The sequence below is a fragment of the Myxine glutinosa genome, chromosome 8 (assembly GCF_964187855.1).
Source record: "Myxine glutinosa chromosome 8, kmMyxGlut1.1, whole genome shotgun sequence".
NCBI classification, from domain to species: domain Eukaryota; kingdom Metazoa; phylum Chordata; class Myxini; order Myxiniformes; family Myxinidae; genus Myxine; species Myxine glutinosa.
Window position 1 is genome coordinate 35,174,350 of NC_136268.1, and position 13,734 is coordinate 35,188,083.

Sequence of the window (13,734 nt, forward strand, 5' to 3'; positions counted from 1 at the left end):
GGGGTAGAGAGAGAGGAGAGAGAGGTGCTGGCTACGCAGTTGTGGGCCTGCACTTTCGCTGCTTGCTGCTTGGATCGATACACCATATGGACCGCAATGTTTGTGGCCACCCACAATGGATCGCAGCTCTTTTGCGGCCAAGCACCACCCGTGGAAGGACCTATGGGTCAACGTGGCACCTTTGCCAAACAGGTGAACCACTAACAGTTGACACCACTGAAGGCCACAATATAGAAATGGACGCGGTTGGCGCCTTTCTTTCTTTTTTTGAAAGAGGCAAGAAGGCCAAGTGCACCACACGAAGGCAAGACCAGCGGCAGAACATCGGCCGGCTGCGACACCACCGGTGATTTATAGACACTTTATTGGTGCACCGGATGGTGCTCACTGTGTGATGGGGTGGTGCTTGATGCTTGGAAGGGGTGCTCTGCACATTATTAAAGGCCGTAGGCCACAGAGCACTCGTGGGTTGGTGTATCGATGCTAGCATGCGTGCTCTCTCTATGCATAACATCTGCATGTGTTCCTCCAAAAACAGGTCCTGGATCGTAGTGTAAATATCAGCGTAGTCTTGTGTAAATAATGCTCCCTACCGGCTGTATGTTTAGTTTGAGAATTCTTTCCGGATTCGGTTATCCTGTGGGTGTGTTTCTGTGAGGAGAAGGGTGCAACGTCGCAGGGGGACATATTTACTCATTTGTGAATATCTGTAAAACTGTCGCACTCAGGGTAGAGTTAATAGTAGAGGGAACTACATTGCGTGCCACACTAAAGTAGGTAAAAATTTATCGGGTCGGGACGCCCCGAGGGTAGAGAAGGGTGCAATGTTGCGAATATGGAATTTGGCCTCCATATCCGCTTGTAAATATTCCCCTATTTCCCCAATATTCCCCAACTATCCCCAATCCCCCATTCCCTAGTCCCATTGTCTGTAAACAACAATCAGTAGAGCCGACCTTCCCCTTTTTCCCCCATTAAATGTCGTGCCCAGGTCCACCGCATCTCACGTAGACAACTTTCGGACATCTTGCTAGTTATTCTTAGTCTATGTCAGTTAAGGACTCCTTTCCATTAATTCTGACTCTTCGTTGCACCAGAATGTGATTATATGGCACCAGTAGTGAGTTTAGGACCTTTCCCATACCTCCTTCCATCTTCTTCCCCAAACAACAACTACAACTACAACTACAACTACAACTACAACTACAACTACAACAACAATTACAACAACAACGACGCTGCACCGGGGGAGTGTGCGTCATCACACCGGCTCGGTTAGCCGCCATTGACAATGCGCGCCGGACCATGCGCTCCACGGGGTTACCACGAAGGGGCTGGCTGTCAGCTCCTCGTCAAGGGCGGAGCCGGTAACCCCCCCGCACGCACCCAATGAGAAGCAACGAGCCGATTCCATCTGGGGCGGAGCTAACGAGCCGAGGGCGTGTCACTCCCCGCCGGATCTACGCAGCCACTTGCCGGATGTGAGGTCAGATGCGCCCCCAGCTTGAGCAGACAAGACGCCATCCGAGCGCTGCGACCTCCCCGCATCTCTAGACCGGACCGGGTCGATCCTGCCCTGAGCCCAGGTGCACCTGGAGCCATCGATAACCGCTTTCCTTGCCATCAATCCCCGTGTGAGTCAGCCTTGTCCCGTTTGTCTGTCGTCCGTTGGGGTGAATATAAGATTGTGTTTAAGTGCCCACCTTACTATGCTGTCCCTCTGGTAGTTGTAATCTAACCTTCCGTCACAATATAACCTCCTCCGGAGGGCTTGCGAACTGAACCCTGGGTGTCGTGTCATTTTAATCCCAGCCGGGTGTCCTTTTCCTTTATTGACCTAGCGCAGCGCGATTAGTCAACGTTCGGGTATAATCGGGTAACTTGTGCAGACGTGGTCATACCAAAACCGCTCGGTAAATAACATCTAAGCCACGTCTGTAACAATATATATATATATACATATATATATATATATATATATATACATATATATATATATACATATACATATATATATATATACATATACATATATATATATATATATATATATATATATATATATATATATATATATATTGTTACGGGTCGCGGACAAGATGTTACTTTGGGCCGAGCGGATGATCAACCGCGACCGTTACAGGATCCCCGATTAGCCCGACTCCCCCAACGTTGACCAATCGCGCCACAGGTATTCAATCGGGAAACCTCTAAAGCGACCGAATGTAAAGAGGAAGAGAGAAGAAGACAGAGTACGGAGGAATAACAGGATTTATTATACACACAAGCAAAAAGAACAGTCACGATTATTTACAAGCAATGGATGGAAGGAGCAGTCACACAGTGAATCGTTAGCTTATACTATTCAATTTACTTAACCCCAGGACAACGATTAAGACAGACGACGTTCACACTTACACGGGGGAAATTGCAGGCAGGAATGGCGGAGGTGGGTTGCTGGAGAGGGAGGCAGGGTCAGGTCCCTGCAACCGGCAGGGCTGGAGGTAGCAGCTCCCAATTCTTCGCGTTTTTGGCGGGAAAACCCTCGGTCGCGTCGACGCTGCTGATGCTGTGGACGTCACGCGCTGGCTCGGTCACACCTGCTCCTCTCCTTCTGGTGGAGCCGTCTCCCTCCTCTCAGCACGTCTCTCCAAAGCTTGTTTCATCTCCAAGTACCTCTCCTTTTTGGTTTGGAGCGTCTCTCAGCTCTCATCTCACAGCTCACAGCTCATCTCACAGTTCATCTCTCCTCTCCTCTCTTCTCTCATCTCCCGAAGCAGTCCCTTCCAGTCGCTTTTATTACTCGGGTCGGAATCAAGCCGCCGGCTGCGAGGGCACGCCTACCGGGTCGCTCACCGCGGTGCTGGTTGGCTGTTAGGGCTGTCCGATTCCTCCTTTGATCATTACGACGTGCCACGCCTGTGAGTTGGCGGCTCCTACCCCCCTCTTCTCCGAGATGAGCACATGGGCAATGGCGGCTTGCGGGATTGAACACCACTCGCACCGCTTTTGAAAGGAACTTTGGAGAGCGGAGATGATTGGGGAAATTGAAAGGGGCCTACGCTTATTTCGTTTGATACAATGCAGAGTCAATCTAGTGGGAAACACATATTTAGCCTACATAGAATAAGGAAATAAGCTATTTAAAAAGATATATCGTGGCCTGTGTGTAAGTTTCATGGAATTAACTAGGAGGACGGCTGCGACCATTATTTACATTACGAGGGTGTTACACACAACAAAACCATACTTTTCACATTCGTTACAATATACACAGACTTGGCATTTAATATGGAATATTTTTTTTGTGGGGGTGAACTTACTTTTCAAGATGACTTAGAACCAAAAGTTCTAGATTATTCTAGAACTTCTAGATTATTCTAGATTTTGTTAATGTGACCTTTAAAAGAAACAAAAACCACATTTGACATTTCGAAGCAAATAAATTGATCCTTGAAAGTGATGTAAACTGATATCGAACCCAATTCACGGACAGTACTGTGTTAAACTTCTGTACGTTTTCCAGAAGTATTTCTTTATTTTGCACATTAGCCAAAAAAATTTTCAACAAAAGCAAAAGCTAAATTATGACTGGGATTACAGACAGTAAAATTACAGTTCAGTACTTCGTGTAACCCCCACGAGCATTCAGGAGAGCACGTACATGTCGAGGCATGCTGATCACAAGATTTGCCAAGGTTTGGACAGGAATCGCTTGCCATGCAGTGACAATAGTCTGCTGCAATTCACGCACAGAGGTCGGCTGCTGGTCCAAGTTGTCGATTTGATGCGTTAATTCTGCCCACAAGTTCTCTATCGGATTCATATCCGGGGACATGGCAGGCCACTCCATATGCTCTAGACCACGGTCAGCAAGAAAGTGTTGGATCATGCGAGCATGATGAGGCCGTGCATTGTCATCTTGGAAGACAAAGTTTCCTCGAAAGGCTGCACGAACAAATGGAAGCAATGTTTCTTCCAGAATGGCTCTGTGCTTGAACTGGTTCAGGTTTCCATTCAGAACAACCAGGTCAGTTTTGCCCCCTGCCTGAAAAGCAGCCCAAATGGTCACCCCACCACCTCCAGCTTGGACTCTTGGCACTATACAATCTTTGTTGTAGGCTTCATGCACTTGTCTGCGCACTCGGACACGACCATCTTGACGATAGACCAAAAATCTAGACTCGTCACTGAAGGACACGTGATTCCAGTGTCCTGGCTGCCATTGACGGTGCTCTCTGGCCCACTGCAATCGGCGCTGGCGGTGTTGTCTGGTCAGGCGTGGTTTTCTCAGGGGATGCCTGGCACGATAGCCTGCTTGAACCAGTCGTTGGTTGACTAGCCTTCTGGATACAGGCACATTTGTCAGTTGCTGCCACTCAGCCCTAAGCCGATTAGCTGACTTGGTACGGCCATTGCAGACTAACCGGTGCAGCTGGCGATCATCTCTCCTTGTGGTTCTGCGTGGACGTCCTGGCCTCGGTATTGGAGTAGGGACACCCCTCTGAGCATTTCGTTTCAGGATCTTTGACACCTGACCTTGAGTGATGCCATACTGCCGAGCAATAGCACGCTGTTTCATGCTGTAATTTCGTAAAGCCACCACTCCATGACAAACAGCATTGTCAAGTTGACGGACCATCTGCAGAGGAAGCGGCAATAACTTTTGTAGACGTGCAGCAGTTGTTTTTCACTAATACAGAACGCAACAACCCTTATATACCCGATTGTGAAGCCAATCGTCAAATGTACCTGTCCTTACATTTTGTCACGCCACCTGTGATATAATCCTGTTATTGACTTCTTGCTGCGAAAGACAATCAGTGACATGGTTCTTTCAACAAAGACATCACCGAAGGGTAAAAGAAACTCACCAGATTGATATACCGAGTTCAGAAAGTAAACCCAAGTCAAGAAAAAAAAAAAATTCATATTAAATGCCAAGTCTGTATATATATATATATATACACACACACACACACACACACACACACACACACACACACACACACACACACACACACACACACACACACACACACACACACACACACACACACACACACACACACACACACACACACACACACACACACACACACACACACACACACACACACACACACACGAGTATATATCACCAAGAATATTAAACATGAGGGGAAAAGCACGTAAAAATGACCTGGTGCACATAACTCAACTCAACACAACACAGAGGATTACAATAAATACAAAGTTAGGAATTTCATCTGATAAATAAATTATACAGTCCAATAAATGAGACTTTCCCTGTGGGGGATTAGCAGTGAGGGGAGGAATTTGTCATCAAAATTGTGAAAACTGCATATTGGAATGAGAGCATTGTGACTGTAGCATGCCCCCACTCCCCAACGGTAGGGTAAGGGGATATTTAGCACATTCCCCCAACAGGGGGTCCATCTTTAACATTCCTCCACCTCAACAGTAGGGTAAGGTGATCTTCAGCATCACCCCCCCCCCCCAACGAAATGTTAATGCCATTTTTATCACCCACTCCCCCCTCACCCCCCCCCCAAATCCCTGACAGGACGATAAGGTAACTCTAACTCACCCCCCCCCCCCCTACTTTGAGACATGTGAGGACTTTGTTCCACCTTCTGACCTGCTAAAAAATTTGAATGTTGCCAAAGGGTAACCCTCGAATGGTTTTTGTCAGTCAAGGTGGTATATCTGGGGGAAGGAGTACTGGGTGGGGGGAAGACCCCAATTTTCTCTATGTAAATGTGTATTGAAAAGCGTCACCCGGTGGTATCTGGCGGTATGACAAATCATCTTCAATAAAGAAGGTTTAAACAACTTGATAATATGCGTTACGGTGATGTTGAAATCTTTTTTTGTATACTGATCGAGGCTCATGTAAGAGCTCACACATAGAACATATAATAAAATGAACGGGACGCGAGGGTAGAGAGAGAGAGAGCACAACAACAGGAGAGAACAGAGACATCGGGAGATCTGTGGAAGGGAGAGGGCTGGGGTGGGTGAACACGGGATAAACAATAGGGACACCATCAGGACTTTCAGGAAAGAAAGCGGAATTTTGAAAAAGGTGGATTTGAGGTGTATTAATGGGGGTAGAAAAGATCAAGTTATTGGATGGGGGGGAGCTGAGAGATGGTGAGCAGCCGTTTTAAAGACCTAGAGGGAGGAGCCCGTCAAATACTACGTATGATGGGTTTGAACAGTGTATTCGATGCAACCTCGTGAGCATGCCAAAATCTGAAGCCTCGGCCTAGTGTCATGTGTGCCGATATCGTCTTTATTTATTGGGCTTCATACGGATGTAAATGAACACAGGTTTTACTCTGCACATGTTGCACATCATCTGCAGCGAATTTTACCTCCCCGAGCCTTGTATTTATTGTTATTTAAACAAAACTCTTCTGTACACCGCCCTCGATTTGCAAGAGGCTCTGTTTGCACGGAAACTCTTCTTGAGGCTCGGTTTGCAAGCCACCGTCTACAATTCCAATAGAAGAGACCTAATTACTCTCTTATGGAAAATGCTTTTTGAGTTTGTTTTATCCTCAAAAATAGACCGTGGTGAACACACATTCGTGTTAAAAGTTTGGCCTTTTAAACCTATCCTTACTAAGGGGAACAGACATCTGTACAAACACACAAACTGATATTGTGTTTTATTTTTTCATTTTTTATGTTTTTTTTTTTTTTTTTTTTGGGATACAGAATCGAGGTTCGTGTAAGAGCTAACACATTAAACATGAAAACATGCACAGACACATAAAACATACAATGAAGGGAGTGGGAGAGAAGAGATGGAGAGAGAGAGAGGGAAGCATACAGTCACAACAGTAGAGAACAGGGACATCGGTAGATCTGTGGAAGGGGGAGGGCTGGGGAGCAGGGAGGAGTACCCAGAATAAAGCAAATGCACACTACTAGGAATTTCAGGAAAGAAGTTGGAGATTGAAAGAGGCGGATTTTGGGTGTTTTAACGGGGATAGAAAAGATCAAGGTTTTGGATGGTGGAAGACAGGAGATGGTGGTGAACAGCTGTTTTAAAGACCTGGAGGGAGGAGTGGGATTGAAGAGAGTGAGGGCGTTTGTTCTAGAGGAGGGGAAAAAGAGGAATGAAAGAGTGAAGGTGAGCAGAGAGTCTTGATTTGGCAGTTTCACCAGAAGAGGGTTGCTGGCAGATCTTGTGCACCCTGCAGGAATATTGGTGGGGGGGACGGGGGGGGGGCCGAGCACAGACAGAGTAGGGGGAGCTAGGCCGGAGAGGAGTCGGTAGAAGACAGACAGATGGCTAACCTGCCTACGGTGAAAGAGTGAGAGTATTAGCTTTATCACACGAGATATCAATGATTCTGTTCTACAATTTCTACAGCGTGAAGCCGAGCGAGGTGTGAGGCAGGAGCACCATCCCAGAGGGGAGAGCAATACTCCATCAAGCTGCGGATGAAAGCTTTGTAAGTGGTGAGGAGCTCAATAGTGCCAAGGAAGGATTTCGCACGACCGAGGATGCCCAGTCTTTGCAGACCAGATTTGAAATGTGGTTTTCCCAGGAAAGATCATGGCAGATAGTGAGACCAAAAAGCTTGAGTGACAGAACTTCTCGGAGAGGATTGTTGAGAAAGTAGATGGGAGGGTTGTACAGTCAGTCTTTACGGAGAGACATCGTAAGAGTGTGAGATTTGTCAGGATGATGAAGGTGATGTTAGCTGACTTCCATGCAGATGGAAGTTGACCTCAGGCAAACGATTGAGTGAATAGAGCAGAATGTTTGTAAAATACAACATGTTGTCTTTTGATAAAATCTGTCAGCAAAGCGATGGGTAAAAATACCTTGTAATCTGATATACTGTACTAGCTGAGGTATCCGGCTTCGCCCGGGTTGAATAAGAATAATACAAATATATGATGAAAAGAACATGTATATTTTAGAGCAATATCACAGTACATTTCCTACATGACGTTTTGTCAATATTGTCAATTTCTCAAAACCTCTTGGTATACAACATTTCTGGTTTTCTTACTTGGTGCCAAGACATAATAGTCTAGTAGGAAGACTAGGTCCCCCTGCACCCCCCGGAGATATACTTCTAATCAGTGTTTCTAGATTGGAAAAAATGTGTAGAAAATGACTAGCTATGGCCCCAAGCTGAAAAAATGTCCCACATACCATTTATATGCAAATTACTGCTGCCATTATCAAAAAAACGATTTTTGACATATCTCAGCCAATATTGCAGATAATTGAAAAATGAAGGTGTCTAGACCCATGTTTTGAAGGGCATAGATCATGATAGAACTATTCATAACATGATTACATGTGTCTATGGTATACTAGTATGCATATTAATGCTGTAATTACAAAATAATCAGTTTTACAAATGATAAGGATACGTTAATACTGCAGATAACTTAACATGGTACATAAGGGGTCTAAACCCAGGTATTTTCAAGGTTAAATGTCAACAAGATGCTCCTGAGTCTTGCATAGGGGCGGGACATTGGCAGTAACATTGGTACCACTCAACTTTTCTTCCCACCATTGACTTTGTATTGCGAGAGATTTTCACTTGCTTATTTAAAGGTTTCTCACCCAGCCCACGTAAAATCTACCAACTCCTGCTGTTAACTCCCAAACATATTTTTTTATGTTATCCAATCACAGTGCAGAAATGACAGACTAGAGATCCAAATTAGTGCTGCTATAGCTGCCATTTTACATTTCCATCCATGTAACATGCGCGCTCGCGCGCTCGTATCAATTGGTAATGTCGCGCGCTCGTATCAATTGGTAACGTTGATGTTATTGAATACCTCAGTTGAAAGTTCAGTCTTCCATTCCATCTGTGTGTTGTTCTTGGTATTCATCCTCCAATCTAGCCAGGTAAGATGCTAACTATAATGTTACTCACACTCTTGACTTCAGTTTCTGCATGAAATCATAAACAGGCAGAATAACAGCTGAGCCAGCTAGCACCATGTTAGCTAACGTTAAAGCTAGCCTCATCTATGTACAGTATGTTCCTAATGTCGGTGTAACTTAAACTTTTGTTAATGCCAAACATGAGACATATCTGTTGACTTCTGTATATGAATTGAACCAGAAAGAGGCACGACAGCTGAGCTAGCTACAGTAACTTAGCACAATGTTTCATTGGCCTAGATAGCTAACGTTAGTGTGGAAGAATTTAGATGTTTTAGCTATTAGCACTTTTGATGCCACTAAACATGGTTTAGTCAGCTAAAAAGTACCCTAGTGTAGAACATGACTCAGAACCTCTGTTACCTCACTGAAAACTCAGAGCCTCCTTTCACAGGCACTTTTAACATCATTCGTGATTTCTTATTTGTCATTTAACAGTGATGGTAGACATCGACAGCAAGCATGCCCAAAAGAAAACGGAGTGTAGAACCTGCAGCCCAAAGCTCTCCTCCTACATGCATCCTTCATGTACCATCCATGTCTGATCATGGGGATTTCACGCCCCTCCGTAAAATTAAAGGATCTGCTTCAGAAAAACTGCAACTGCTTCAAAAGATCCGGGATAGACGTCTCAACCAACCGCATGACTCCCCATGTCGTATGCAATCAGTATGTGATCAGATCCCGGCAACTCTTCCTGATGACCTAGAAAGAGTAGGATATCACAGCAAGTGTTATAAGCACTTTGTCCGCCACTTTCATCGTCTGGGAGATGATACAGAACCAGGGCCATCAACCTCATCATGGCATCACTCTCCTCGTAAACCAGGAGGTTCTGCTGAACCCATCTTCCCGCCAGAGTGTATATTTTGTGAGAAAGTTGAGACCAAAGATGCTCATCGCAATACTGAGAGGCCTACAACCTTCCCATCCTTTAAAAACAAAGAAAATGCATGGGAGCAAATCGAAACACGGGCTGAGAAAATGGGTCTCTATCGACTCCATCGAAAGGTGAAAAACAAAGACCTCTTTGCATGTGAGGCCAAACACCATCCGTCATGTTTTAAAGCTTTCCGCACAGCATTCTACAACTATGAGCGTGCGATTCACAGAGCCGAAGCACCAAAGGAGCAGGCTTGCATGTCAGCCGCCCATGAAAAGGCATTCAACTCAGTACTGGAACACATTCAAACCCAGGTCATCCAGCAGAATAAAGTTCTACAGCTTTCTTCCTTGCGCTTGCTCTATGTCGAGGAACTGAAACTGAATGGATATGAGAACTCAAATTATCGGTCAGAGAAACTACTGAAACGCCTACAGAATGACCCAATCAAGGAGCATATCCACTTCACGAAGGTTGATCATGACAAATGTGATGTCATTTCTTTCTGGCTTGTGCACAGCTCAAACATAACAGTTTCCAATGCTCTCGCACGAGCATTCACACTCGGAAGCACAAACAAGAACCAAAATGTTGCCCTCCAACTTCGCCAGGGTATTCTACAGGCTTTCAGAGAGTGTAAAGACCAACCATGGCCACCAACAGCTGAAGACATGGAGCTCAATCCTGAAGACATCCTACCTCCAGACCTTGTCCGCTTTCTCAGCGTGCTAATGACTGGCAAGGAGGGCATCGAGACAGAAAAGGTGAAGCGTCTGGTCTTCTCCATTGGACAAGATCTGTGCCGTGCAGTGTCAGATGGAAAATGGAAGTTACCAAAGCACATTCTCCTCTGTGTGACTGTAAGGCACCTGTTCCGAAGCAAACAGCTCACCACAATACTACACAGGCTTGGACACTCTGAGAGCTACGATTTCGCCTTGGAGTTGGAAACTGCTCTCGCCAAGGTCCTGGATGAAGTCTCAACTTATCGTACACCACAAATTGTGACAGGAGAGGGCAACCTTGTATTCCACTGTGAGTGGGACAACTTGAATAAAACCACTACCAGTGTGCACGGCAGCAACATTGTAAACAGTGCTGGAGGAATCATGGTGCAGGAGGTCAAGCCCGGGTTCGAGAGCAGCATCCTGAGTCAATCAAAGCGCAGGAAAGGCTGAGGCGGGGCAGCTCAGAGAAGATCATTCTGGCTGGACCAGCAACCAGGAAGCCATATGACTTCAAAATGTTCCTTGCAAATGACGACAACAAAAAGCAGATGTGCCAGCTTCTTCTGAAAGTGTGGAGTGGACAAGAGGCAGCTACCAGGCTGGAGAGAACAGAGATGGCTGTGCTGATCGTGGAGGGGAAGGCCCACCAACTTGCCTCAACGAATGGCAAGGTAAAATTGAAAGCCCTTCGTGAATGGCGATTCAATTTGTAATTTTTCCTGAAAAAAAGGTGATTACCTGTGATGTTTGTCTAGATCTGAAACTGGCAGTGACTGGTGATTGAAATGCGGTGCCTTTTTGTGTTTCAGGTCGAGGTACGTGAACTCCCCACGATCTACAGCAACCAGGAAGAGACTGATACCAGGGTGGTTCTGTACCTCCATCATGCTGCTACCATCGGATACAAGAACGCTGTAGTCAGAACACCGGACACAGACATCCTCCTGATCCTGCTCCACCATGCCCACAACATCAAGCTGACGGTGTACCTGGATACAGGGTCAGGGAAGCATCGCCAACTTGTCAACGTCTCTGAGCTGGCAGAATCCCTGGGAGAGGACTACTGTGCCACTCTCCTGGGGTACTATGTGTTCAGCGGAGAAGACTGCACCAGTGCCTTCAAAGGGAAGGGAAAAGTCGGGCCCTTGAAAAAGCTGGAGAAGAATCCCAGGTTTCACAGGGCATTCGGTGAACTGGGTGACAACTGGGATGCCAACCCTGAGGTGGAGAGGCAGTTAGAAAAATTCACCTGTGTGATGTACGGCCAGAGTCGCGAGTCATCAGTGGACATTGTCCGTGCCAAGCTGCTACGAAAAATGGTGGGAGAGGACAAGACCCTCACATCCAAGTCCAAGGTTGATCTGGCTCGCCTTCCTCCATGCCAGTCTGCCCTGAAGCCGCACATCCAGCGTGTGAACCACCGCGTAGCATTGTACAAAAGAGCCGATCAACCTATCATCGAAAAGCCAAAACCTTATGAGGAGCAAGGATGGATAAGGACTGATGAAGGACTGTTGAAACCAATGTGGTCCAGTGGTCCCATCCTACCAACCTCACTGGTGGATCTTCTGAACACAGGAGAGCACGAAGAGGAGGAGGAAGAGGAAGGAGAAGAAGAGTTTGACTCTGACGATTTCGATGAAAATGATGATGACTGACTCAGTGTAGAATCACTAATGCTAATGATGTTTATCTAAAACAAGCAAGAGAAGAGTGGTCACATTGAGTGCTAGGACTATTTTGACAGTTGTAATATTTAGAAAAATAAAACTTTGTGTTAACGTCTGTGTAGACGGACCTTAATATGAGTCTATTATTTCGTAAAACTGTGATTATTTTGTAAATAAAGCACTAATTAGCATACTAGTATACCATAGACACATGTAATCATGTTATGAATAGTTCTATCATGATCTATGCCCTTCAAAACATGGGTCTAGACACCTTCATTTTTCAATTATCTGCAATATTGGCTGAGATATGTCAAAAATCGTTTTTTTGATAATGGCAGCAGTAATTTGCATAAAAATGGTATGTGGGACATTTTTTCAGCTTGGGGCCATAGCTAGTCATTTTCTACACATGTTTTCCAATCTAGAAACACTGATTAGAAGTATATCTCCGGGGGGTGCAGGGGGACCTAGTCTTCCTACTAGACTATAAAGATTGCTTGGTTTTCCAACCCTCGAGCAGCCCACGTACAGCTGGCCATGGGAAGTACCCGGCATTGCCGGGCGGGGGAAGGGAGGGGAGGAGGAAGGGGAGGGGAGGGGAGGAGAGGGTGGGGAGGAGAGGGTGGGGAGGGGAGGAGAGGGTGGGGAGGGGAGAAGAGGGGGGGAGGGGAGAAGAGGAGGGAGGGGGAGGAGGAGAGGGGAGAAGAGGAGGGAGGGGGAGGAGGAGAGGGGAGGGGGGAGGGGGAGGGGGGAGAGGTGAGGGGGGAGGGGGAGGGGGAGTGGAGGGGGAGGGGGAGGGGGTAGGGGGTAGGGGGTAGGGGGAGGGGGAGGGGGAGGGGTGGGGGAGGGGGAGGGGGGAGGGGAGGGGGAGGGGGAGGGGGAGGGGGAGGGGGAGGGGGGAGGGATGGGGGAGGGGAGGGGGCGGGAGGAGAGGAGGGGGAGGGGAGGTGGAGGAGAGGAGGAGGGAGGGGAGGAGGAGGGAGAGGGGAGGGGGAGGAGGAGAGGAGGAGGGAGGGAGGAGGAGGGGGAGGGGAGGGGGGAGTGGAGGGGAGGGGGGGAGTGGAGGGGAAGGGGGAGGGGGGAGGGAGGGGAGGGGAGGGGGAGGGGGGGAGGGAGGGGAGGGGAGGGGAAGTGGGAGTGGGAGGGGAGTGGGAAGGGGGGAGGGGAGTGGGAGGGGAGGGAGAGGGGGGAGGGAGAGGGGGGAGGGGAGGGGGAGGGGAAGGGGAGGGGAGGGGAGGGGAGGGGGAGTGGAGGGGGAGGGGGAGGGGAGTGGGAGGGGGGAGGGGAGTGGGAGGGGAGGGAGAGGGGGGAGGGAGAGGGGGGAGGGGAGGGGGAGTGGAGGGGGAGGGGAGGGGAGTGGAGGGGGAGGGGGAGTGGAGGGGGAGGGGGAGGGGGGAACGGCTAGCTTGGCAAGCGATAGCAGGCTTTTTACTTTTATTTTTAACTCAATGAGGGCTATATATATAGTCCGTGCTTGGAGCCTTCAAGTTCAACATAAAGTTTTATTATGAAAAA

The 13,734-nt window shown here is 47.5% G+C and overlaps 1 protein-coding gene across 2 annotated transcripts; it reads left to right on the forward strand.

The window, feature by feature from the left end:
• Positions 1-10,984: 10,984 nt before the first annotated feature.
• Positions 10,985-12,337, forward strand: LOC144893266 (uncharacterized). 2 transcript variants are annotated; one of them, XM_078783182.1, is made up of 2 exons: positions 10,985-11,217; positions 11,356-12,337. In XM_078783182.1, exons 1-2 carry the CDS (start codon positions 11,062-11,064, stop codon positions 12,202-12,204), a joined length of 1,005 nt encoding a protein of 334 aa, XP_078639308.1. In that variant the 5' UTR covers positions 10,985-11,061; the 3' UTR covers positions 12,205-12,337. The 2 variants fall into 2 exon arrangements, with proteins under 2 accessions (XP_078639308.1, XP_078639309.1); XM_078783183.1 differs by having other exon boundaries at positions 11,085-11,276.
• Positions 12,338-13,734: the final 1,397 nt, after the last annotated feature.

What these genes read in the sequence shown, in the direction of transcription:
- LOC144893266 (XM_078783182.1), top strand. Translation starts at nt 11,062, where the DNA reads ATGTTCCTTGCAAATGACGACAACAAAAAGCAGATGTGCCAGCTTCTT. An exon ending in TTGCCTCAACGAATGGCAAG is followed by an intron (nt 11,218 to 11,355) that starts GTAAAATTGAAA and finishes TTTGTGTTTCAG; the next exon opens with GTCGAGGTACGTGAACTCCC.